Source organism: Xenopus laevis, chromosome 4L (assembly GCF_017654675.1).
Source record: "Xenopus laevis strain J_2021 chromosome 4L, Xenopus_laevis_v10.1, whole genome shotgun sequence".
NCBI lineage: Eukaryota > Metazoa > Chordata > Amphibia > Anura > Pipidae > Xenopus > Xenopus laevis.
Window position 1 is genome coordinate 52,213,601 of NC_054377.1, and position 27,807 is coordinate 52,241,407.

At 40.1% G+C, this 27,807-nt stretch overlaps 1 protein-coding gene across 1 annotated transcript; it reads right to left on the reverse strand.

Moving 5' to 3' along the window:
* Window positions 1-767: 767 nt before the first annotated feature.
* Window positions 768-27,794, reverse strand: vps9d1.L (VPS9 domain containing 1 L homeolog). The gene is made up of 15 exons (XM_018241492.2): window positions 27,250-27,794; window positions 25,587-25,659; window positions 24,649-24,741; window positions 21,763-21,994; window positions 21,540-21,651; window positions 20,045-20,107; window positions 19,881-19,933; window positions 17,183-17,270; window positions 15,027-15,112; window positions 14,472-14,899; window positions 9,137-9,260; window positions 5,040-5,230; window positions 4,044-4,110; window positions 1,639-1,743; window positions 768-1,215 (listed from the first exon to the last, which is right to left on the reverse strand). The coding sequence occupies exons 1-15, from the start codon at window positions 27,346-27,348 to the stop codon at window positions 1,119-1,121; spliced, it is 1,911 nt and encodes a 636-aa protein (XP_018096981.1). The 5' UTR covers window positions 27,349-27,794; the 3' UTR covers window positions 768-1,118.
* Between the last annotated feature and the right edge of the window lie 13 nt (window positions 27,795-27,807).

Sequence of the window (27,807 nt, forward strand, 5' to 3'; positions counted from 1 at the left end):
TGAAAAAAAATGTTTTCCCATGACAGTATACCTTTAAGGTAAGAAAATCCAAATTACTGAAAGCTCCGTTATCCGGAAAACCCCAGGTCCTGAGCATTCTGGATAACAGGTCCCATACCTGTATCACCTTGAGCTGATGGTTTGGCCTGTAATAACAATGTAATAACAGGGTTTTTAAACCTGCTCAATCAGCGAGACCCTTACAGGGTCAAAGAAGCTGCTCACTTGGACTGGACAGGCTGAATCGACAGTTTAAATCTGCACTAGTATGGCCACCTTTAGATTTAGTGAAGAGTGTAAATAACAAGTAATTTAAGTATATGTTAAAATAAATACATACAAACTATTTCAGCTCCTTATATGGCTTGTCTGAGAATGATTTTCTGGTTTTATTTAATAGACACAAATGTCTCTTGGGGAAACTGATTCTATTTTGTTGACTTATTGGTTTAAAATAGATGTACATGTAATTCAATCAATATGCTTGTTTCCCATTACTTTGGCAATTTCTATTTTAGACACACTGAGTCAGCAATTCATAGTTGAATTAAATGTGATGCAAAACTTGCACTGATTTTTGTTACTATTTTAAAAGAAAAGTATGCTCCTTAATACTTGAATATTGCAGCAATACAGTGGTTCATATACTAAAAGCAGTGTATGGCAGGAGGATGCAAATGAGGAAGTCCTGGTTTCTGAGTTTACTGACTAGGCAATCCCTTCTCCCCTCAAGGCCGGATGTGCATTTTGTAATCAAGTAGACGATAACATGTATATTATTTATTTCGTATGACAGATAAAACTTACAGGACTTAAAAAGAGGAAACATTTCCCCTTAAACTTGGTTGTACTTTTTATTATATCATAAAGGCAGACTTGTTATTGTCTGTCTTCGAAGAAACCAAATTCATAATGACATCTTCCAGCCACCACCTCCCTGTGATTTGGCAGTGTAAAAAAAGCTAAATAAATAGATTATCTAATAGATAATTTAGATCCATTACAAAGGTATCAGTGTCTCGACATCCACAGCATCTGATACATTTTCACCAGGCAGCCAAGGAAATGCAGTCAGCAGGCTATAAAGTAAGTTGTTAGTGTCCGTAAATCCCTTGCAGTCAGTTACTGGGAGCTGAAAGTGACGGTAAGGTCTCTACATATGACAGAGCACTCAGTAGTGAGGTCAGGCAGTATCCATCCTCTCCAATAAGATACCTGAAAAATAATAAAATTATGGGTTTTCCATGGTCTCTCAAGCCACTAGTGTGTGAACCACTAGTTCTGCAGTGACCTTACCATTGCATAGCAGCCTAAACTGACTAGGGGGTATATTTATCAAAGAGTGAAGTTAATAGTGAAGTTCCGCCACTAGAGTGAAATTCCACCACTCTCCATTCATTTCTATGGGATTTTTATAGGCGTATTTATCAAAGGGTGAACTTTCAATTTCACCCATTAATAAATACGCCTTTCAAAATCCCATAGAAATGAATTGAGAGCTGCGGAATTTCACTCTAGTGGCGGAACTTCACTCTGATAAATTTACCCCTATGTCTCTAAATGATATAAACACAATAACAGGGAGCTGTGCTAGCTAAAAACAACCAAAATTATAAACCACTGATTATGAACACATACCCCTCATGTATGAACTCCTCCAGTGCTGCACACTCTGACAGCAGATGTGGTGTGTGTGTTTTCAGCACTACAAATGCCAAGATGGGTAACAGGTCATCTGCCCCTCTGTAAAAGATTAAATGTCACAGGGAAATTTACTGAAAAGATGGCAGCGAAACCATCGGTTCTCAATGGTGTCCATTAAGAAGTAATGTTGCCATAAAGAAGTAATCACAGTCACTAAACGGAGCATCAAAAGACAAGGAAAGGGATATTTATGGAGATTGCTAAAGCAAATGCAAATAGGACAAAAGGTACAAGAGTGAAAAAAATATATCAGGATCCCATTATGCACGAGATTATTTGAGCATTAAAGTCATGGGTGTCAAATGTATTCTAGGAAACGGGAAGCAGCTAAAAAATACAGTATCTGCTACTATTTAAAAAATATATTGTCTACAGCTATATAAGAATATACAGACAGTCTCTTGGATGTCTCTTTTGTGCGAGTTAGCTTTATTTTGTGATGGGGATTGTGTGTTGCATGGAAGCTGCAGTAAAAGGAAAGATCAACTAGTGTTAACAGTGGGCAAATCTGCCCTACCAACCAACAGTTAGCATTGCTGCAGCGCTGGAGACCTTAATTCAAATCGAGCCAGGGCACTATCTGCAAAGAGTTTGTGTGTTCTTTCTGCACTTGCGTGGATTGCTTGCCTGCTTCAAAAACATACAGGAAGGTTAAATGACTTCAGATGAAATTGACCAAACTGAATAATATAGGGACCTTAGACTGTAAGCTCCACTGAAAGCAGGGAATTATCTTTAATATATGTAAAGCACTATGTAATATAGTGGTGCTATACAAAGTATTACAATAATAAACTACAGGATGAATAGGAAAATATAAAGTTGCTGTGGCATACTGCACTTGGGCACATTTTCCTCATAATGCCCAGAGTTGTATGTCTGTGTTTATGCTCTGGGGACATTTAAACCAAGTGCTGCAATATCTGGCCCTATTTACTTTACGCTAGAATGCTGGAACAGTCCTGCCCTGCTATTTGAAAGCTATTCCCTTAAGTATGTGTCATTATATAACTACCACTGTCAAGTGTAGTGTGCATAATTGGAACAGAAAAAAACTGTATATTTCTATGCCTGAATGCCTGAACAGAAATGGCAGGGAGGTGTGGGAAGAAGAGGGAGAAACAGTGAAAGTGAATAGAGAGAATATAGAATGAAGCTCTACAACAGAATTTATAAGCTATAATGATGATGGGATTATGAATATAAATTTAAGACAACGATGAAAGAGAGGAGGGCTAAAGGCAGAGTAAGTGAAAGGCTACAGTGTCTGGAGAAAGCAGAAAAGGTGCCCTTAGTGTCTGGGGTCAGCCCCCCAAGCTGCCCCCCTGCTGTCTCAGATCATTGTGGCATTCCTAAAGATGCTGATTTGTCTGGAAGTTTAGATCATTTCGCCTCATTATGTGTTGACAGTTATATGCAGAAGATGCTCCAAGCTACACAGGCTTCTGACAGTGTCCGTGTCAAGCATTTAACCCTATTCATTGCAATCCAACTTTTAATGTCTGAACCAAAAAATCATTTTTTTACCATTTTACTTTCACTGTGAAGGTTTATCTTACTTGTCTGCTATACCTGCAAACCTCTCAATTGTAAATCATATAGGCCCTACTTTCTTATGTATTTCTCATGTCTGAGTGATGTTTTATGGACAGTTATTGTGTTGCAAATGCATTCATGAATTAATTGAAATCTATGGATATTTAATTTCCCTTCAGGGCAGGACCACTTTCACTTGTGTTCATTAACAGAGATTTGCAGATAAAGAATGTTCCCTGTGAAGTGTAATGTATATAGAGATCCCCCTTGTGAAATAACCTACAGAAGAACTGAAATTGAGCCCAATACACCTTTTCAAGGTCATGTTCTAACTCTCTGAGTCTCTGCTCTCATTTCATACTGCTGCTGCACCTTACGACCCATGTTTCACAGTGAGCTTTAATTCCTGCCTGAATTATCTGCTTTTCTTCTCACTTTCCAAACTCTCTCCACTTGTCGCGCTTACTCCCCTCCATTCCTGACCCCCCTTCCTTTGGGTCTGAATGCTAATTAAAGAAGACAGCCGCTGTGCTCTCTAGCTGCTGCTCTGTGGAGTGACGCGGTCTCCTGTGGCCTGCATGATAGGCTATGTTCTGCTCACAACTGTCACATCATATTCATCAGACTTGTTTTCTGTGGGAACTTAGATCATGTACCCAGCATCCTGCTTTGTTAACAGGAGGGAAGAGACAGACGGATGGACACAGAGCAGGAGAATCAAAACATGAAATAAGAAAGACATTTTTGCTCTTTGTTTCCTGCATTATAGCAGTTTTAGTCGACCATCACTTGCAGATACTTACATAGCGGAGGTGCCAGGTGTGGTACAATACTCCTCAGCACATTCACAGATTACACGCATGGTTCTCACTGGCAAACAAAAAGGCACATGAACAAGAATAGTGGAGCCTTCTACTAGCAAGCAATCCCAGAGAAATCAACAAGTCATTCAATTTACAATTTTCACGTAACAATAAGCTTTGACTAAACTGATGACTATGCCATTCACTAACTCTGTAAACTGACTGTAAAGAACCAGAAATCAAGATGCTGCTGGAATTCCATGCCTGTAAGCGCATATGCATTCAGGGGCCAGAACGTGAATGTCTTTAGCCTTAGGCAGTTAATGTCGGTATTGTCAGGCTGCTGTAGCCCCCAAAATATACATAAATATACATAAATATACATAAATATAAATCATGCAACCCCATGGGTGGTGTTATTGGGAACGAGGGTAGGCAGAAAGGATACTGTTGAACCCTGACCAGTTGCTGTGGTATTTTATTTACACAAAAAGGTACTTATTACTAAAATAGGACTCCTATGAAGATATATAGTGAATAACGTACCCCCTCTTGTAAAATATAAAGATATTATAAGTTACCGAGGAGTTTCATGACCATATAAAAACACGAGGCCGAAGGCCGAGTGTTTTTATACAGGTCATGGAACTCCGAGGTAACTTCTAATATCCTCATATTTTGCAACTGGGGGTACTTTATTTATTATAATACATTTCAGTGAGTCTTGTGACAGAAATGACATCAGAACTCACCATTTATAACTGATGACATCAGAACTCACCATTTATAAGGATATAATTTACAGGATATTCATGGCTTTTGTGTATTATATTAAAATCTAAACTAAACTAACTTAGGAAAAAAGATATGAATACTAGGCCAAACTATTGAGCGTATGTTCAGTACTGTTTTATAATACTAAACTGCTTTGCCCAATATTACTGTATTGAGCCCTTCTGAGCTGCAAAGCAAGAAAGTCCCAGTCTATTTACTTACCAATGCACTCCATCTTCCTCTGGGATGTGTGGTGCATGGGAAGATGACCAAGTTCTTCCACAGCTGCCTTATAGGGTTGTTCCACATCTTCAGGGAAAAGCTTCTGTGGGACACCAACCACAGACTGAGCATTATCCCTATATAACTTCATGGCTTGAAGCAGAGCTTCTTCCCGGGCAAGAAGCATGTGCCTAAAGGAATGGAATGTTTGACACTAGTCCATGCAGATTATAGAATAGTCATAATGAACACAATCTGAATAAAATATCTCTCTACATAAAAACGTTATGCAGAAACAATAGGCTTGTTGCTAAATGGGGTGCCACTGAAAAATTATTTAAAAAAGGGAACACTGAAAAGCCTCATAGGTACATACATATCCATAATTAATGCTATTCCAAGTCTCTGCCTTGTCATTTACTTTACTCCTTATTTATTTGTCATACAATCTTTTCCAATTACTTCACCCTGCCCTTCAGGAAATAGTGATAATGCCAGTCATTGTTGAATCCTTCACTTTGCTGGCTTCCAGGTCTGTAACTATGAATTGGATACGTAGGCGTGTGTGTAGATATTCACGGGTACTTAAAGACTTCACTGCAACTAAAGGAGGGTACAATGATGACAAATAAATATTACAGGTACATCCACAGACTAGATGAGGTTACTCGACACTGTGGATTTTCCCAGGCAAACAACAGTGGGGTGTTCACTAATGATGTGATGACTTCTGAAAGGAGCATATCAAATGGATATATAATTATATATTATAAAAGGGAGTCCGCTGTGTTTTACATCAGTCATAATGCCAAAAATCATACAATCTTCCCTTTATTCAAACAACAGTCAAAGAAACCGGCAGGAGCCTTGACCTTATCCATGACCCCATTTGAAAACATCTGCCGGTGGGCCTGACTCAGAAAACTTTAATATCCATTATACATCAAATCTTAACTAGCCTCCCAAGCCACCCTTTTCCGAAACACAGAAACATGCTGAAATGGGAAAAAATAACATCTACTACTAGTGATGCACCGGATCCAGGATTCGGTTTGGGATTCGGCCTTTTTCAGCAGGATTCAGCCGAATCCTTCTGCCCGGCCGAACCGAATCCAAATCATGCAAATTAGGGGCCGGATGGAAATTGCATGACTTTTTGTCACAAAACAAGGAAGTAAAAAATGTTTTCCCCTTCGGATTCAGCCGAATCTCTCGCAAAGGATTCAGGGGTTCGGCCGAATCCAAAATCTACTATCCTATCACACGAGGACTGAGAAGAGATCTGGGAAAACGCAAGGAAAAATGTTTCATGTGTATGCCACAAAGAAAGTCTTTATAATACCATGCTGTTTCGGTATTACACACCCGTAAGACTGGGCAAAATCTATCCCACTACCTCCACACAGTGTTGCCGTCAATGCCGTGAAATAGGAACTCTGGAACATATAATGTGGCAATGCCCCAAATTAATTGACTTCTGGAAGGCAGTGGAAGGCCTATTGACAACAGTTCTTTCCCATCCAATACATTTAGACATACTAAACACGTTGGTGGGCAAACCCGATCCCCAAAACACGGCCACGGAACAAAAATTAATGAACTACATCCTAACGCTGCAAGACTATCTAGACAATAATGTCTGAATTAATCCTCAAACTAGAAGAAATGAGGGATATGGAGTGTATGACTGCTAAACTTCGGGCATTATTCCAAAATTTATGAAGATCTGGGGCTAAGTGGGATCTATACAATCAAGGGTATGGAATAACCCATTACAAATACACACAGTGCAGTTAAAATGTAAACCTAATTCTGAATTCTCCTGCAATTCCTACTACTACTTCACAGCATTCTGAGCTGTCACTCGATCTTATTTTCTCTCCATGGTCATGCATTTTCGAGCATCTGTTAAAATTGCCCTTGACAGAAATAATGATGTTATATTAGACTACCGATATTATATGTATTATATGCTTTCTCTGCAATAACAAACTACTGTACCTGTATACAATCTGAAACAATAATTTTATTATGCCAATGTCCATGTTCTCTAAAAACTCTGTAAAATTAAATAAAAATTGAGTTACAAAAAAAAGAAATGATACAATCTTTTTTACACACTTTAGTTGTGGCGTAATCCAGCGAAATCAATTAGACAACTTTGGACCAGAGACAATTTCTAGCACGAAAAATGTAACCTGATGTGTACAAAGTGGGGGGCTCTGTCATTCCATTTTTACACAATACCTCTTTAAATTGCAAAAATACAATTCTATACTGACTCCAATACAAAAAAATAACATTTAGTGAAGTTGAAATATACTGTGATATATCGCCCCCATATGTCCATAGTGACAAAAGTCTCCTTATCACCTCAGACAATGATTGGTCGGTAAATACAAAAACTCTGCATGAGAACTAAACCACTGGATGGACATATTGCAAACAGAAAAAACAGCTATAGTACTCAGTACATTATCTAAAGGTGGCCATACACGGGCCGATAAAAGCTGCCGACAGACCGAGTCGGCAGCTTATTGGCCCGTGTATGGGGCCCCCCAAGGGGCTTCCCCGATCGAGATCTGGCTGAAAGTCGGGCAGATCTCGATCAGATGGGATTAAAAATCCCGTTGGATCATGGCCGCATCTGTTCATTGATGTGGTCCCGCGATCTGACCGCCCGTTCCCATTCGTTAGGATCCTATCGTTGGGTCCTCAAGGTGGGCATATTGGGGAGAGACATTGCCAAAACGAGCGGAGAGCATGTATGGCCAGCTTTAGACACTCACTGCCTCACTAAGCACGCTGTTACAGCAACACCCTGTACCATGCAGATCAGGGTATCCCTGAATGGAAAAAAAGAAATCCTCTTTACTTACCCATATCAATATATTTCAATGTTCTCCCCAGAACAAAAAAAATGCCGGGTGGGAAAAAAAAAAGGCTGGGTGAGGAAAAATAAATAAGTGCCTGGGAACCCTCCCTTTGTGCGCTAAAATACCTATTTTTTTATATGGCAATAGGACTGTGCACTCTAACAAACAGCGTGCAGTCTTTCCAGCTTCAACATGCATACTAGAGCTATGCGTGCGACCTGGGGCTGAGCAGGTGTACAGAGATACTGGCCGGTGGGGAGAATCATCTGGGCGATGCACCTGCCCAAAACTGCCTGGGGAGAACACTGTATTCAAAGTGGTGGTTCACCTTTAAGTTAACTTTATGCATGCTATAGCATGCCCCATTCCTAGCAACTCTGCAATTGGTCTTTTTTATTTATTATTTCTAGTTATATTTATAGCTATTCTTTATAGTTATCACTGACCCCAAGATTGCTCTATGAGCTTATAATTATATTATTATTGTTACTTTTAACCTTAGCTTGCACTTTAGTCCCTGATATTCATATTCCAGTCTCTCATTCAAACCACTGGCTGGTTCAGTATCGGACTGGGATGCCAGGGGCCCACCGGAAAACTGGGCCCACTTTCCAAGCTATTATTCTCCTCTCTCAAACTCTTTATTTTGATATCTACTTACTATATTTTCCCATTATTAAGCATTTTCCCCATAAAGGAATAGGTAAGGACCATGAAATATGTTAAATGGTTAGAAGCAAGAGGCCCACTGACACTTGGGCCCACTGGGAGTTTTTCTGGTATCCCGGTGGGCCAGTCCGACACTGGCCTGGTTGTTAAGGTAAACACAACCCTAGCAACAAGACAACTGCTGAAATGCCAAATTGGAGAGCTGCTGAACAAAAAGTTTAACAACTGAAATGCCACAAAGGATAAAAAATTAAAACCAACTGCGACTAGTGTCAGAGTAGTACGTCTATGTCATACTATAAAGTTAATTTCAGCGAACAACCCATTTAAGGACATAAAAACATTTCATACAAAAGGTTATTAAAAATACCTTCCCCTTTAAACAACACAGGGGTTGTTCGTCCATATATTTCAATACAGTCATGCTGGTCAACTACGTGACATAGGTATTATTATTCCCCTTATCTCTCAATGAGACACCACTGTCTTCTTGTCGTGCTGCACAAGGGGTTGTATTTGCATGCTGCTGCAGAGAGGAATAAAAATACTCACCTATACAGAGCTAGCAGAGCAGGCCATATTGGAGGGAAAAAACTCTCATCTATGCATTCAACACAGACATCCTTAAAATGAGGGTTAGGCGGAAGATCCAGCAGGGAGGCAGACAGCAGCAGGTCTGTGGAGAGACAAAGCAAAATGAACTCCAATGTATCGAAGATCAGGCTGAATAAGTTCCAGGTCATACTACAAAATATTATTTTTTATCCTGTTACACTTTTACATGATTTTGTTCTCTAACTAGAGAAATGTCATGGTTCAGGCCCCCTCTTTGTATTTTGTTTCAATGTAAGGAGGTTCCGGACTGAATGCTGGACCACACATCCTGCAATAGTTCCAGTCATATAACAACATCAATAAGTGTTAAAGAAAAACTTAAAGGAACAGTAACGTCAAAAAATGAAAGTGTTTTAAAGTGATAAAAGTATAATGCAGTGTTGCCCTGCACTAATAAAACTATTAGTTTATATAAATAAGCTGCTGTGTAGCAATGGGGGCAGCCATTCAAATGAGAAAAGGCTCAGGTTAAACAGCAGATAAACTCTGTAGAACATAATGGTGTTATCCGTTATCCACTATTTAACATGTGCCATATGTAGCCTTTTTTCAATTTCCGCCATTGCTACACAGCAGCTTGTTTATATGAACAATAGTAGTGTTTCTGAAGCAAACAGATCAGTTTTACCAGTGCAGGGGAACAGTATATGATATTTTCATTACTTTAAAACACTTTAATTTTTTTGGTGTTACTGTTGCTTTAAGAAAGCTTAAGAAAGAAGTGAACTAGAAATTCTACACATTAGGTTTACTCTTAGCCTAGCACTAATGATCTGCAAATATGCCCCATGGTCTTTACTGCTGCCAGTTATCTGTACTTAGGGGGCTGACGATACAAGGGGCTAATTATTTTAGATTCACATTGCATGACAGGTCAGAAACCAGTAACATTTGCCTCACAATTTAAGAACTAGCCCTGCAGCATAAGCTTCTGTTTGACGATTTGCAGCAACCCCTAAGCTGTCCAGAGCACACTGAGCTATGCAGTGTCATTGACTAGTTTGGTATATAAAATATGGCATTTTTAGCCTTATTATTGATTTTTATAGTTCAACCCCTTATTGAAGCTGTCTGAAATGTCTGTAACCTTGTTATAATAGGCCTGCAAAATAAGCTTTCGGGAAAATTTTGGAAAGAAAAATAAGTATCCATCCCAATCCCTATTCAGTTTGGGCCCCTCTGTTCACAGTTTTGGATCATCCAAGTGTGAATCTTTGTAATACAACAACATTCCAAATCTAAACAGCTGGCCAACAAAGGAGCAACCAAAAATTTCTTAAGGGGGCTAGGGTACTTTTAATGTATGTTATTATTTAAAAAATACAGTTTAAAGAAAAATGAAAAGGTCTGGCATATTTTAAACTCATCAGAGACTATATAGGCTTGAATCTGAAGTGACCAGTAAATATCGGTCTGTACAGAACTGTATCACTGCCTTCAAGTGTTAGCATATAAAAGACACAAGTTCCAGCCCATTCCAAACTTTAGTATTAGTGAGTGATACCGCAGTAAGAGCTGGAGAACCACAGATCTCTGTTTTAGAACTACAGACTGGGGCTGTCCAACTTCAGCATCAGCCCGTAGCAATAGCCCCTCCAGCTAGGACCTTCGCCTTACATCCCAGCAGAATTATATCTCTTGTAAACCGACCCCAAACTATCCTTTCCTAGTAATATTAACCCATACAGCCCCAAAGGAGAGTGTTTACCACTGCCTAGAATAAAAAGTTGTTTGCAGTAACACTGCTGGTGTTCCTCTTCCTTCTCCTATACTTGGATCATTTGCTGCAGTTGCAGCACAGAGCAACTATTAAGGAATTGGACGCATACCATTTGGAAAAGCGGTGCTAACCACCATCCCCCTCTTCTATTTAGCCCCAAGAGACTTTTTACTCTTTAGCCCCATGGCTCTGCTTGTTTATAAGCTCAGTATTAGGTACTTTTAAAGAAATCTAAGCTTGCATACACACATGTAAAACCTTGCAAACATTCCTTCAGCTCCCATTATACAATTCCTATCTGTAGCATAGTAGCTAAGTTAAAGTGGACCTGTCACTCAGACACAATAAAAGTCCTTTTCAAATTAAACATGAAATCAAATTTCTATTTTCTATTAAAGCATTCATAGCTGTTGTAAGCACATTTAAAAATCTCAGCTGTCAATCAAATATTGTCTGCCCCTCTATGCCTTAAGGTCGCCATAGACGCACAGATAATATCGTACAAAACGAATTTTCGTACAATATTTTGTGCGTGTACGGTGGGAAAAGAGCTGACCGATATCAGCAGAAGACTTGGACATCGGTCGGCTCATCAATCGAGCTGGACAGAAAATTTTGGTTGGGTGCCTTTGAAGTAGGGATGCACCGAATCCACTATTTTGGATTCGGCCAAACCCCCGAATCCTTCGCGAAAGATTTGGCCAAATACCGAACCGAATCCTAATTTCCATATGCAAATTAGGGGTGGAAAGGGGAAACCATTGTTTACGTCCTTGTTTTGTGACAAAAAATCATGCGATTTCCCTCCCCACCCCTAATTTGCATATGCAAATTAGGATTCAGTTCAGACAGGCTGAAGGATTCCTGCTGTAAAAGGCCGAATCCCGAACCGAATCCTGGATTCGGTGCATCCCTACTTTGAAGGCACCCATATATCGGCCATTGTTAGTGCTGAATCCTCAGATACAGATAGAATTCTATTGTTTCTACCTGTGCATCTGATGATTCAGCTCTACACATGTGTGTTGAAACAAAAAATCTTTGTTGGAAAGATCTTTTCCAAGAAAGAACGTAATTGTTACGTCTATGGCCACCTTTAGGCATAGAGCAGGGGTGTCCAACCTGCGGCCCAGGATGGATATGAATGTGGTCCAACTTGAACTTCCACCAATCCAGGAAACATCATGTTGCAATGTCACGCACAGAGAGCGTATGTACGCGGTCGCTAATTGTGTGCATGTGTGCTTTAAATTTTACATGGGGTGTGTGGCTTCCTAGAGCAGGAAAAGCAGTAAACAAGTGAGCATTCGGTTACTTACAAAGGCAGGTAAGCATTCTTCAGTGGCATCGCCCGCTATGCTAGGGATATATGCAGCGCCTACATTTGTGAGCAACTTTTTTCAAGAATGAACACGCTAAAGGTGGCCATACACGGGCCGATAAAAGCTGCCGACAGACCAAGTCGGCAGCTTATTGGCCCGTGTATGGGGGCCCCCGACGGGCTTCCCCGATCGAGATCTGGCCGAAAGTCAGCCAGATCTCGATCGGATGGGGTTAAAAATCCCGTCGGATCGCGGCCGCATCTGTTCGTTGATGCGGTCCCGCGATCCGACCGCCCGTTTGGCGAACGCTAGGATCCGATCGTTGGGCCCTAGGGCCCACAATCGGATCAGCCCGATATTGCCCACCTCAAGGTGGGCATATCGGAGGGAGATCCGCTCGTTTGGCGACATCGCCAAACGAGCGGATCTATCCGTGTATGGCCACCTTAAGAGTAAAATTAGAACCAAATTATCTGATGATCACCTTGAGAATTCACTGAGAATTGCAACTACTTCCATTCAACCAGATATTGATACATTCGTTTCCCAAACACAATGTCAAAAATCCCACTAGGTTTATGATACCCTCTTTTCTTTTACTATAAAATAAATCAAAAGTTAGCGTTAGTGTTTGTGTGTATTTCAAGTGTGGCCCCAGAACATTTTTCTTCTTCCAATGTGGCCCAGGGAAGCCAAAATGTTGGACACCCCTGGCATAGAGTCAGGGCAGACAATTACTTTCACTTTCCATTCAGCAATTAGATGTAACTGCTCTCCACACATTCCCCCCTCTCTCTTTACCATTTAATTGTGTTGCCAGGGCATGGGGATGGACATCAGATTCTGAGATGATACAGGGCTTGTCTTAATAACAGTGTCCACAAAATGGCTCCTGCCTGCTTGCTATAATTATGAATTCCCAGACTGAAGGAAACAAGATTCAAATAATTTATAGAGTGTAATTAAAGTTCATTTTGCTTGACTAATGTGATAAAATAGGATTATGAATATTTTTTTTGGGTGATGGGTCCCCTTTAAATAAATATCTGTGTTTATTAGAAGTTATTCTACACGCCGTCTTCTTTCTCTGTTTAGTGATTTCTTCCTGTAGCTCCGCTCCCTGCTGGCTGGTCTAAACTTACACTGGGAATCAGGGCAGGCAAGGGCAGCACAGTCTGAGTTTAAGGATTTAACTCCTCCAAGGTGGAGTACAATGTGGATGATTATTAAAGTCTTCCACTTGCATCCCATCATAGCTTTACATTCCCATAGAACGCTGAAAGTGCCATGTTAATGTACATTTTTTTACTTGATAGATATTTTCTGATATTAGGGACTATAACAGCTTCTTTAGGTGTTTTTATTGAAGTTAGATTACTCTGCCATTTTTTATTAAAAATAAATCATTATTTCAAGGCATCTAAAGAACTATAATACAGAGCTTTATTTAGTGTTTATTTCCTAAATGTCTCTTCATGCACACATTCAAAAGTTTTCATTATAAACCAGTCTTACTGAACGCTAATATTGCATCAGTGCCCCCTGGTGTCTAGAAAAATGCAACATATGGTAAAATTAGGTCAGTCACAGTCCTGAGGTTACCATTTATAAAATTACTCTTACATGAATCATGAATGAATCTTACATGACACTTTAAACAGTTCCTCGGATGAATTGTTTTAAAGGGGTTGTTCACCTTTGAGTTAAAATTTTTAGATGATTGAGAGAATGCTATTCTGAGACAATTTGCAATTAGTTTTAATTTTTTATTATTTGTGTTATTAATATTATTTATTTATTTAGCTTTTTAATCAACAGCTCTTCAGTTTGTAATTTCAGCATTCTGGTTGCTAGGGTCCAAATTCCACTAGCAACCATTCATTGATTTGAATAAGAGACTGGAAGATGAATAAGATTTAGCAATAACAATACATATGTAGCCTTACAGAACATTTGTCTTTTAGATGGAGTCAGTGACCCCCATTTTAAAGATGGAAAGAGTCAGAAGAAAAAGTCAAATAACTAAAAAACTATAAAAAAAATAAATTCTAAAGAAAATTGAAAAGTTGCTTACAATTAACCATTCTAACCACCGTTGTAATTCAAGGCATGTCATGGATAGAAAGGGGACAGCAAACCCGAGTCTCTAAGCCTGGGCAAACTGAACTTCAACTCAGATTTATATTGGACTGCCTTTTATTGTTTAGTTTGGAAGATAATGAAATATTACCTTTAGCATTATGAATCTCCTTTACAACAGCTTTAAGAAGAGCAGGCACTGTTAAATTGGCACTGGCTACAGAGGATTCTGTTGGTGAAAGATAGTGTTCCAAGTCTTCAAATGAATTATCCCTCTCTTTGTCACATGGACCTTTTTCAATAAGCTTGTCCTTTGTGGCCTCCATACATTCAAACCCTTCACCTGTGGAAAGGCTGTGCTTGATTGAAGGCTGGGAAAGACTGGGGAGACACTGTAAACTCTGTGATGATTTTAAATGCTGAGAGTTGGAGGCAGGTGAGAGAGTCGGTGACTGGTGGCAAACATCTGATGTAACAGGATTATGCTCAAAAGGGTCCTTAATGATAACTGGATACACCCGGCTGTATATTTGGCACTGAAGACTTGTTAGCAGTTTGGAAACTGGATGGTCAGGGGTACTGTCAGAATAAGAAACTGTACATCATAACTAGGCAGGAACAGGATCAGAAACCATGTAATGTATAAAGATGTGGAACTATAATCTATAATCTATAGCATTGGTAGAAAGAACACATTCCACATTACCTGAGGACTTGACACATAAAGCTAGAAACAAGGTCAATGTCATCAGGGTTTCCCTTTATCTTCTGCTTGAAATGCTTTGGCCAATCCTGAAGGACAGAGACAAAAACGTGTATGGGACATTGGGAAAAACCTATAAAGAGTATAAAACTGTAATCTGGGGTTAATGTTCAATAAAGAAAATACAGACAATACAGACAGCGTCGGACTAGGGTGCCTTGGGCCCACCAGGAAACTGGATTTCAAGGGCCCGCACCTCCGGGGTACCAAAGGTTTTGGTGAAATGAAACGGGTCAGAGTCACTCATCACTATAGTGAAACTTAGTTTTAGGAGGTAAAAAAATATTTGTAACTACATGTACAAATACCCCCAGAAGTTGTAACACAATGGCGCCTGGGGGACTAGATGTACAAATACCCCCAGAAGTTGTAACACAATGGCGAAGTGGCAACTACATGTACAAATACCCCAAAATGTCATAGGACAATGGCTCATAGCAGGATGGCAGTAATTTACATGATCTGGCTTTTGACAGGAAAGTACACCAGTAGTCAGCACACTCATCCAGTGACAGCTTTAAATAATACAAAAGTACAGGCACTGACTGACTGTTTGGGCCGGAGGGTGGTGAGCAGGCTGCAGGGCTTTAGTATGATCAGTTGTTTCTACCTTGCTTCCCTTTGTCCTGTGTGAAATCAGGGAACCTGAAGGAGGCGTGTATTTTCAATGCTGGACAATGAGATGCTCGGCTCCACAGTTTTGAGAGCAGCTGCTACTGCTCTCTCCTTGTCACAGCCGGAGGAATTTAATTCGACTGCAGGGCACGCGACAAGGTTTTTATTTTTGCATTTTCAAAATAAACAACAAAAACAAATAAAGCAAACCACAGGCTTGACATTTACTGTTTTCAATTATTTGTGTTTTAGTGACAGTTTCAATACATAAAGATGTATATACCATATTCATCAGTTATCAGCTTATACTTCAGGTCACTTTAGAGCTCAGTCGTCTGATAGGGATGCATGAGGGTTGACCTCTAACCAAGGTTCCCATATTTTCTCAAATTTCTGGGGTGTTTCCCTAACATTATATGTCAATTTAATTAGAGGCAATATCCCATTTATTAGGTTGATCCATTGCTGAATTGTGGGGGGATTGGGGTTCATCCATTTCATTATTAGTAGTTTCTTTGCATAGAACAAAATAGATCGTAATAGTGTTCTGGATTTTTGTAAAGGGACTGCCTCATCTATAACACCCAATAGTTTCAGGGGACTTAATTCCAGGAAAGGATAGAAATATATTAGTGTGTTGGATGACTTCTGACCAATATGCTGCTACTTTAGGGCAATTCCATATCAAGTGGAGGAATTCAGCTTCTCCCCTGTCGCATTTATTCACTTGGCTCCTTCTGATCTACCCATAGCTTTAAGCCTGAGAAAGGTGATGTAAATTTGATGAATCATTTTAAATTGAACCATTCGATCTCTTAGTGATATTAGACAGGGGTACAAGTTATCCGTAGCCTCTTCCCACTGGTCCTCCTCTAGTGAAGGGATAAGTGACAACTACTTTTGTTTGGCTTTATTGAATGGGGCTTGAATTATATTGTAAAATTGAGATAGTAATTTGGTGGGGTTTAGGATCCAGAGTCTACCCTCCCATGCCAGTGATTTGGGTGTAATTTGGAATGACCTGAATTGTGCATAAAAGGCATTTCTCAGCTGGAAATATCTAAATATTTGTATATCTCGTCTATCCAGTTTGGTTTTTAATTGGTCTAGGGGGACGAAAGTATCTTCCACCAACAGATCCTCTAGGTGTCTAATACCCATTTGTGGCCAATATTGAAAATCTGACAGCTTTCTCATATGCGGCAAGTTAAGAGTTCCTCCAGAGTGGACCAGGAGAGCTTTAAAAAAAAAAAAGCAGCAGAGAAGGAAAGCTCAGAGGGAGCGAGTGAAAAAAAAGTCAATGTAGGCTGCTGCTGTAACTAGAGGGACTAGGGCCCGACAATGCCAGGGCCCAGCGGGTTTTTCCCCAGTGCCCCGGCAGGCCAGTCAGACCCTTAATACAGAGGCTGCCAATATGATTAAAGAGACCTGGTAAGCAGCACAGGACTAAATCAAAGCACAAAAGGAACATAGATTCAACTCACATGATCTTGTTCATACTCCAGCACAGCTGTGTACAGGATCCTTTGCTCTTCCTGCTCAGGAGTCATGTCTTCGTTTAGAGAGAAACGTCTGGAGAAGAAAATAGAGTTTATAAGATGAGCCTTCTCCACTACTGGGCATTTACATTGTCTGGGAACAAACACATCATTACATGACAAGGGAGAATTATTTTTATATCACTCTTAAAGGAATAGTGCAGTGTGAAAATAAAAACTGTGTAAATAGATAGGCTGCGTAAAATAAAAAATGTTTCTGATATAGTTAGCCAAAAATGTAATATATAAAGGCTGGAGTGAACAGATGTCTAATAAAACAGCCAGAATCCAACTTCCTGCTTTTCAGCTCTATAACTCTGAGCTAGTCAGCGACTTGAAAGGGGGGCCACATGGTACATTTCTGTTCAGTGAGTTTACAATTAATCCTCAGCATTCAGCTCAGATTCAAAAGCAACAGAAATGACCCATGTGGCCCCCCCTCAAGTCTCTGATTGGTTACTGCCTGGTAGCCAGGGTAACCAGTCAGTGTAAACCAAGAGAGCTGAAAAGCAGGAAGTAGTGTTCAGACTGACATATTATACATCAAATCACTCCAGCCTTTATACATTGCATTTTTGGCTAACTAACTATATTAGAAACATTTTTTATTTTGCACAGCCTATCTATTTACCCAGTTTTTATTTTTACACTGAACAATTCCTTTAAAGGAGAACTAAACCCCCTTGCTAATAAAAACCCCTACCATCCATAGTCCCCCCTGCTCCCCCCCACACAGGCGTTAACATTTGTAAATGCCCCTAAGCCTGTAATTACCCCTTGTTGCAGAGTCAGTGCAGCGGAGCTCATGGGGGCCATCTTCAGCGCTTCGGTAATCTTCGTTAAGTAAACGCCTTATTGGCGCATGCGCAGTTGGAGCAGTATTCCGCAATGTGCTAAACGTGCATCCGCCAAAAGTGACAAAAATTACCAGAGTGCTGGAAGAAGACCGGAAGATTGCCAAAGTGCCGGAAAATCCCGCCCATGAGCTCCGATGCGCTGACTCTGCAACGAGGGGTAATTACAGGCTTAGGGGCATTTACAGATGTTAACACCTGTGCGGGGAGAGCAGGGAGGGGGGACTATGGAGGGTAGGGGTTTTTATAAGCAAGGGGGTTTAGTTCTCCAAGTGGCGGGCACGAATGGCAGGGTTGATATTGGGAAACTTTTTTTAGCGTTTAAAGGAAAAGGAAAGGCTACAATTGAGTCAGCTTTATTAGAAAGGTCTATATAAATACACCAGTAAACCCTAAAAATAATGCTGCTCTGAGTCCTCTGTCAAAAGAAACACTGCATTTCTTTCCTTCTATTTTGTATACATGGGCTTCTGTATCAGACTTGTTATCAGCATAAACCTACTGGGCTTGGGCTTGAGAATGCTCAGTCGGCTCCTCTCCTTCTCCCCCTCCCCTCCATGCTGTAAACTGAACCCAAAACTATGAGTGAGCAGGGAGAGACTCAGGCAGGAAATTATGTCACAACAAGCTAATATGGCAGCTGCTATCCTAACCATACAGAAAGAGCTTCTAGAGCTATTTACTCAGGTATGGTTAAGCATTCTGCAGAATAAAAATAGTGTTATAGCTTGCACTATTGTGGCTAATCTGGCAATTGGCAATAAACTGCTTCAGTAGCTTTTTCTCCTTTAAGTTTGCATTTTCTTTTATGTTTTAGATTTTTGCTCCGTTGTAAGACTGAATTCCATGATTATTGCCATACGATACCATATACTGATAAAATGTAAAATAATGCTATCTGACTATGTTGTAAGGTAACTGCATTGTTATGTACCATGGCAATTCATTTATTATTTTATTATTATTAACATGTATTTATATACAACTAAATCACATGAATTATATACATAGAACATATGGAGTTACATCATACATCACAATCAATACCGGTACAAAAGGCGAGGAAGGCCCTTTGCAGAGCATACACTCTAAAGGGAAGGGAGTAATACACAAGGTGTGGAAGTGGGCAAGATCGAATTAAATGGGTGAGAATTGTGGTACTTTATGTGGTGTTGCATTTGGTAGTTAAGCAGAGTGAGGGTAGGCTTCTTGAAAGACTAAAACCTCATTGTGGCGGCAGTGGCATGACCTGGTGCTGTATTTATAAAACTGACAGCCAAAATAGAACTTCAGCTTGAAGCTCTCCAGCCATTTAATCTGCAAATGGATGCAGCTTTAGTAAAGCACAACAGCGCTAAAGGAAAGAAAGACCAGCATACTGTTACACTGCACTTTATTTCACAACACCAGAGCCTATGAGTCAGTTCCTGTAAAGAGTGCCTGTGCACACTTACTATGAGTTAGCTTTGAATGTTCGGGGCCTGCTTATCTGGACCCCTTTGTGGACATGTTTTATTTATACTAAAGCTGTTGCTGGTACAAAATTAATGATACTAAGAATAACTACATCCCCTGCAAAAACAAATATGAATTATAAGACACATAAACAAAAAACAACTATTTTGGTTTCATACCTACAGTTTTCCTTAACATCTAATTCTTCAGGGGGAACTGGCTCAAAGATGCTTTGCACGATGTTCACCCTTTCATAATTCGTAGTTTTATAGTTCTGGTATGACAAGGACTGCAAGATTGATTTACTTATGCAGTATTTCCTCACAATAATATACCTGTTTGATTCTTCCTTTAGCCTCAGTCTGCGCTCCTCTGCTTTCCTCTGAAGCTGATTGTACAGATAAGGAAGGTATGAGTACAGATATGGGTACAGAAAAAGTCAGAATGGTCCCTCTTCTGCTGTCCTCCATTCCCATCATCTGTTATGTCTAAAGGATACAGTCTCTTCTCTTGCTTTTGCAATTACCAAATTTTCCATCATTTGTCGCTGAAGGGATAGCGTCTGTCAGTGGAAAAATAAACAGTTAGACATTGGTCGACTTTAAAGTCTTTTTCCAATAATCACTTTCTCTGTATAAATCCAATCATTCATTCTTCCCATCTCAATATGTAAAAAATCCAAGGCTTCTTCTATATCTGCTCTACAACAATATTCCACACGACTCTGCTTACTTTAAACAAACTCAACACTACACTCAAGAATCTAAGCCAAACGTTTTTTTTATGTCTAATCCTACCGCTTCGGCTCCTTTCTTGGCTTTCAGGCTTTGGCTCCTTTCGCTGTCAAAGGGGGCCCGACTATTTTAAAAAGTGAGGCCCCCCTTTAGGCCCGGTAAAACAATATCCCCTGTGCTCCCTTGATGACAGCCCTGTTCACAAGGCAAGGTTATGTTCAAAGCCAACACTTTTAAAGTTATACTTCAGCATCTCTACAATATGTAAAGAGCCAGCATGGGGCCCAGTATCGACTTGCCACCAATAGAGTAGATGTAATTAAATGATATACATTGTACAAAACACATTGGTCTGTTTACTCTTCTATATAGAGTTCAAGAGATACGCCGACTGTATATAAGCATTCAACTTGCTGCCCCCTTTGCGAGGCCAGCTCGGACAGTTTGGGAACTACTGCCTACAACTGTCAGAATTAGATCAAACCCTGGTCCCAGTCAGGAAGAGCAGCACAATGCAGAAATTCAGCCCTTTATTCTGCTACCACCCAGCAAAAAAAACAAAACAAAAAAAACCTGTTGTTACATTTGTCATTGGGCATCACGTGCTATTCTAAATATAGACTGTAACCGATTACTATATATATGCCAGCTAGTAGTTTTATTTCCTATCTGAGCTGCTGCCCACATTGTCTGCCAGTAATTTGCACAGAAAAAAAAATCTTTCCTTCTTTGCAAAAATTTATTCTGTATATAATATCTAACGTGATGCCGCCCTGTAGCCCTGACAACAGACATGGGAACCTCCTTCTTTGTATCTAAAATGTCTCACTTGGGTCTCAAATGGGTTTACGTTACTAGTTCTGTTATCATCACTTGTTGCCTTGTCTTACCTGCACTTTTGGCAGCAAGACGGTATGAACATCAGTCACATCTTGGTGGTCCCTCTCTCATACCAGTTCTCTACACAACTAATGCTCCCCTGAAAAATCTCAGATACCTCCCCTAAAGAACAAGTAGTATAATACAAACTATACCAAACCCCAAACATATTCCAAAAATAAAATATGCTAGCTAATACTATATTTTCCAGTTTAGCACATAACTTTTTGTTTCTTAAGTCCCATCACAGTCCATGAAAGGAGTGCAGTGTCTCTCTGATACATCATGTGCCAGCCTAATGAAACAGTCTCTGTGGGACTGTGACAGTGTGTCTAAACTCTGAGACACTGACCTGATCACCCCCCTCCCTTTGTCACTTGCCAGTGAAGTTTTCTGTGCTGCTTGTCTGGGGTTCAGTCTGGCGAGTCGGACTTCAAATGCAGCCTTTAGCTTCTGATTCTGGATGGAAGCTTCTTCCAGAGGTGTAAGCTCTCTGCAAATTAAATATACCCCACACAAATTACATGTTGTAGAGCAGAGTGTAATCAATGAATAGGGCACTCTAAGTAAAAATAAAATATATAAAGATATATAAATAAAGTACTTTTTGCCTCTTTGAACCTCAGCTGCCAGCAGCATTTGGAAAATCTCTGGTGGTGGAAAAGGGCTGAGCTTCTGCATCTCATCAGAGCAGGCCCTGCGATGACCTGAAGAATGAGACATAGAGGAGAGAGAAGACAATCTAGAGGTAGAGCTGGCAGCACTGGAAGAATGAGGGGAAGAAAGAGGATGGATGTCTGCACGGAGATTCAGTGGGTGGTCCACACCAGCTTGGCCTGTACAAAATAATATAAATCACAAAAAGACATTCTCAATCATAAAAAATTCTCATACAGACTCATATGTACCTATTAACATTTGGGAAGGTGTACTATAATCCAACAGAATTTACTGGCACACAGGTACTGCTAGCAGGGTAAACCTTGCTAATTTATTAAGTGAATTGCAGCCTGCATTGTTTCGGGGTAACCCCCTTTATCAAGCATACAGACACATTATGCACAAAACAATTTAAAGCGTGAGAAGATAACGTGACCTGAAGTGAGGGCGTGGTAAACGTTAATTAATTAATTAATTAATTAACAATTCATTAAGGTATATGTAAAAAGGTCTTTAACATGAGCATAACAGAAAATTATCTGATGGCAATGTTACTGTATTCAGTCTTGTTACAAACTCTGTGGTGTCTGTTAGACATGGTTTTAGAGTGGAAAGAATTTCTTGGAGAAAACTATCAATATAAAGAGCCATACGGTTGCCATATGGATCCCACATTAGAAACAACGGGTCTTCCTGGTGGCTTGTCCAGACGAGGAGATTTTGTCGCCTGGCAACTTATCGCCATGTCTTTTGGGCGACTATCTCCCCGAACTGCCTCAGCGTCTTTTCCCCATAGGCTACAGCGCAAAATCGCCTGCGATGCGGTTTCAATAGTCGCCCGAAGTTGCCTCACTGAGGCAATTTTGGGCGACTATTGAAAACGCATCGCCGCGTGTGCATTAACGCAGGCGAGTCATAAGTAATACTATGGTATCTGTGCCTTACAATCCCACTACTCTCTCCAAACTTCAGCAAAAGGTACACAGTCTGGGTTTGCAAGAGGAAAGGGGCAAGCACTGAAACAAGCAAATATCAATTGTTTGATGAGTTGTTGCTGCAAAGAACCTGCCTCATAGGAAGGGGAGGACATAGCTAAGTCCTGTTATAGATCAGCCTATTCAGAGCAACCTTTCAGTTTGTCTTTATTTGATCATGTTGATAGGTTTCCTATCCTGCCTATTTTCAGTCTGCAACTGAAAATGCTACAATGCTTGACTGTGACCCTTTCATTTTATTGTAATTGTTATTTTTACAAAATGTACATTTAGGGTAAGGCCACACTAAGCGATAGCGCGGCGATTTGACTCGCCGCGACTATTCGCCGCGACTTTTAATCCTCAATCGCTGGCGAAACTTTGGCGCTGGCGTCTATGGGAAATCGCGCAAAATCGCCAGCGTAAAAACACACGCGGCGATCTTTTTTCTATTGTCGCTCGAAATCGCCTCGCTAGGCGATTTCGAGCGACAATAGAAAAAAGATCGCCGCGTGTGTTTTTACGCAGCGATTCCCCATAGACGCCAGCGCTAAAGTTTCGCCAGCGATTGAGGATTAAAAGTCGCGGCGAATAGTCGCGGCGAGTCAAATCGCCGCGCTATCGCTTAGTGTGGCCTTACCCTTATATTTAGGCCATCTACTAATAATTTTCAATCTGACTTCCCTGCTGATGCTTGATTGGGTAATGTAGCCCCAACAACCAGATAGATATAAAAATTCTAAGTCAGAAAGCTACACACCTTAATGTATTTATAAATAATTTTTAGAAAAGTAAAAAACAATAGCAAATCATCTTGTGATATGAAGGCATGTCATACAAAAAGTGAACCAGTCCTGTAACAATTGCAAGAGACATTTTGCATCTGCTATGGATACCTGGTAAGCAATGCAAAGATAAGCCAGAAAAGGATGGCGGTATCTCTTTAATGTAATGTTGATTTTTCTTGCTTACACACATATAAAGTAGTTTATTAACCAAAGAGAGGGAAGGGGGTTGGTAGAGGAAGAGTTCAGTAAATGTGCTACGTTAGCTGTGGGTTTACCGAGTTTTGTGACAATAAAAAGCCCTGTAGACAGACTGTTTGCTCTTTTTATTTAAAACTGATAATGACAGATCTCCAATTTATGAATGGCACTGCAGCTTCATGCTCTTATAGATTATATTCCATCTTTGCACACTGGGGGTCATTTATAAACACTGGGCAAATTTGCACCTGGACAGTAACTCATGGCAACCAATCAGAAGATTGCTTTCAGTTTTCAACCTGCAGCTGGCTGAAAAAAGCTAATCACTGATTGGTTGCTATATCTTACTGCCCAGGAGCAATTTTGCCCAGTGTTTATAAATGAGCCCTTATGTGTTAAATGTTCAAATTGTTAAGAGCAAAGTTGATATAATTTATCAGAATGTATAAAATCACTGTATGTTTCCTAATTAGCTCATACAAACAAGGCAACGGAGTTCAGTACAAATCACTGGTCATCGTAACGAAACATACTGCAGAGTGTTAGCAAGAATATCCATATGCAGTTTAATTTTGTCACAGATAAACCCAGTTTTATACGGGATAAGTACACTTCAACAAACAGAACACTGTAACGTGTTCAGGCCACAAAATATAATAGGACTGTTTCCAAGGGATCTGAGCCAACCCATACATAATTTCAGGCAAGAATCACCGCTTGACAATACAATGAACTCTGTATATGCCATTTCCTATACAATATGTTGTAGTTCATGACAAAGTTTTCCATTTTTAAGTTTTCAAAGTTATTTAATTGAATACTAAAATATAAAATGTAAATAAAAGTCTCACTGAAGATAATCATACTCACCCAACTTTTCTGCTGTGGTGTGAGCCCTTTCAAGACACTGCTCTGCCAGTTTCAGCATCTTTTGTGAATCTAAACTCAGTAGGCCACTGCCAGCTGTCAGTTGAAAATAAAAAAAATCATGTTTTATGCAGTTCAACAGATTTATCAGGCTTTCCTTCCCTAAACTGATCAAAGCAGCATGGTAACTAATATGATATACACATAATGACATCCTCTTGCAGTTACATTGTCTCAGAATATCTTTCTCTACATCATACTAAATGTTCATTTAAACAACTCCCTTAAAAACACACATGGGACTATTGCAGGCGTATGTGCCAATATTTATTCACACAGTTCCTGCACTACACTGGAGATCAGTATGTTCAGATAACCTCTCTGAATGGGAGATCAGTAAGTTCAGTTGCCCTCTTTGGATGGCAGTCAATAAGCTCAGATGCCTTTTCTGCATAGGTGTTCAGATCTCCTGTCCTGCACTGAAGTGAATATGATCAGATGTCATCTTTGCGTAGAAGAGGGATCATTCAGGATCATTGTGAAGTTCTCTTCTACGGGAGTCAGACACAGTAAAATGCACTGCAGACTGTTCATTTAGCACTTTAAAGCAACAGTATAAACCAATTTTAACATTGATTCAAAGAATAGAGCTGGTGTTGAACATAGTTTTTGCCTATTGGTTTAATCATAGAAAATCTATGTTTTCTTGATTCTTCAGCAAATTGAAGCTACTCCATGTTTGGTCCTTGCAAGGCAGATAATTAAATTTACAGATAATCCGAATACATTATGGCCTCTTGTTAACAAAACAGTCACAACAAAGGCTATAGGATGGGTGGTATACAGGTTATATGATTATCCAATGCTTTAAGAGATAATGAAACGTGTCCCCTCAACTAAAAGTTTTGTTTATATGGAAGAACAATTACAAGATATCTCACCAATCTGTTCAGCCTCTTCCAGAAGGAACTGGGAAATATAATTGACACTCCTTATGTATTCCACATAGGCTTCCTAAGGAAAAAAACATATAAACAACAGATAACCTTGATAATCACAATTACAAAAACAAAGGGAGAAAGTTTCCTTTGACAACTGACAATGGGGATAAGTCTGCAAAAAAACATTGTAAAGCAAGAGAACACATAAACTGGAAAAAAACATGCTAGTTGCTTGCGAGCCAGACAAGATGCTTAAATGTTCATCACTTTTTTTTAAATTTACAAAAAAAATAATCTTTTACAGGTATGGGGCCTGTTATCCAAAATGCTTGGGACCTGTGGTTTTCTGGAAAATGGATCTTTCCGTAGTTTGGTTCTTCATACCATACATCACTAGAAAATCATGTAAACATTAAATAAACCCAATAGGCTGGTTTTGTTCCCAGTAAGGATTAATTGTATCTTTGTTTGGATCAAGTAAAAGGTACAGTTTTATTACAGAGAAAAAAAATCATTATAACATTTTTTTGGATAAAACAGAGTCTATGAGAGATGGTTCTTTCTGCAATTTGGAGATTTCTGGATAACAGGTTTCTGGATAACGGATCCTGTACAATTAAGAAGATATATATTTTTCTTTCTTGACAGGAAATGGGTTGCCCAGGTCCAGAAAATGTGGAGTAGTACAAAAACCCAAATGACTACAGGTTGCTATGGCTTAATGCATAAGAGCATCAGGTATTATTCTTACTTGAAAGACAGAAATATCAACTAAACGCTTGTTATTAGGGTTCCCAATTGGGAGGCCTGGAGTAGTGACAGGTAACGCTCAGCATGGAGGCAAGTTAAAGTGAGGCTACGATTCACCTGGAATCTGTGCCGGTGAATAATTATTTAATATTTCAGCAGTGTCGGACTGGCCCACAGGGATACCAGGAAAATTCGTTGGCCCAGGTGTCAGTGGGCCCTCCTGCTTTAAAACATTTGGCTTATTTCATGGCCATTACCTATTTCTATGAGAACAAAGAGGCTAAATAGATGGAATAATAGATTAAAACATGTAAAGAAAAGAGACTAGCAGAATAGAGGTTGCATGAGGAGAGGAATTATAATAGTACTGATAGTGGGCCCCTAGTCTAATGTCTTTTGGTGGGCCCCTGATCTAAGGTTTTTGGGTGGGCCCCTGGTGTCCCAGTCCGACACTGTATTCCAGATATTGTTAAAGCTAAAGGGGAGCTTGGCTTCTGAGGGCTTGAGTTGAAAATGACCAACAACTGTGACATTAGGATGATACTGATCCAGTCGTGGGGTTTCTGTTACTAAATGGTTACATGACATAAGGTGTGGAAGTGCACTGGCATGGCTAACATGGCATTAGATGACAAGTGGCAATCCTACCAATTTCCAGCAGCAGCAGCAGCAGAGAAGCAATTGGTGACCCATGCAATGTATTAAAATAATAGCAAACACTCTGCATGGAATAGCACAGGGCCAGGCACATTCTAGCACCTCATCCACAAGTCAGGAGCACAATAAACAGGAGCGTGACTACATAAAGGCTGGATGTACCAAATATTCCATTTCTACAGAGACTGTCATTCTGCTTCACGATCAGAACTATTCCTCCCCTCCCCCCGAACTATCCCCTTTCGCTTGATCTTACCCGCTGCAGGTTCCCGGTGTCCAGTTGAATTGCTCGGTTCGCCAGCTTCATGGCTCTCTGGAGAGGCCTCAGAGCTACATCCCCAATGGAGGAAGCCATCAGCGTTTCAGTAAACAGACAAATAAACGACGTCTCCCGGTCCCGGAACTGTCTTCTCTCAGTACACAATCCACCCGGTGTGTATAGAGAACACACCTACCCGGGAGGAATTAGGAAGCGCACACACAAGTAAAGTCACAGCGCCACCTGCTGGACATGACATCGATCGGCGACTTTAGATAAGGAAGGAAAGCTCGGGAAATGAATATCAATGCTCTCACAGTATATCTTCAGAGCTCTGCTTTGGTGCCCAGGTCAGACTACAGCCCACAGCATTCCCTTTCCTGAAGACCTGCCAGCACTAGCAGCAATAACAAAACTAAGAATTAATATGTGTATTATGTGATGCATGCATGGCTTTGCCCAAACCCTATAGTTTAGGCAGGTTCAGGCTGACAAACATAAGCGTGGTTTTTTTTTGCAGGTACCTCCTGGTCTCTCTGTCCGCCAGTACAACTT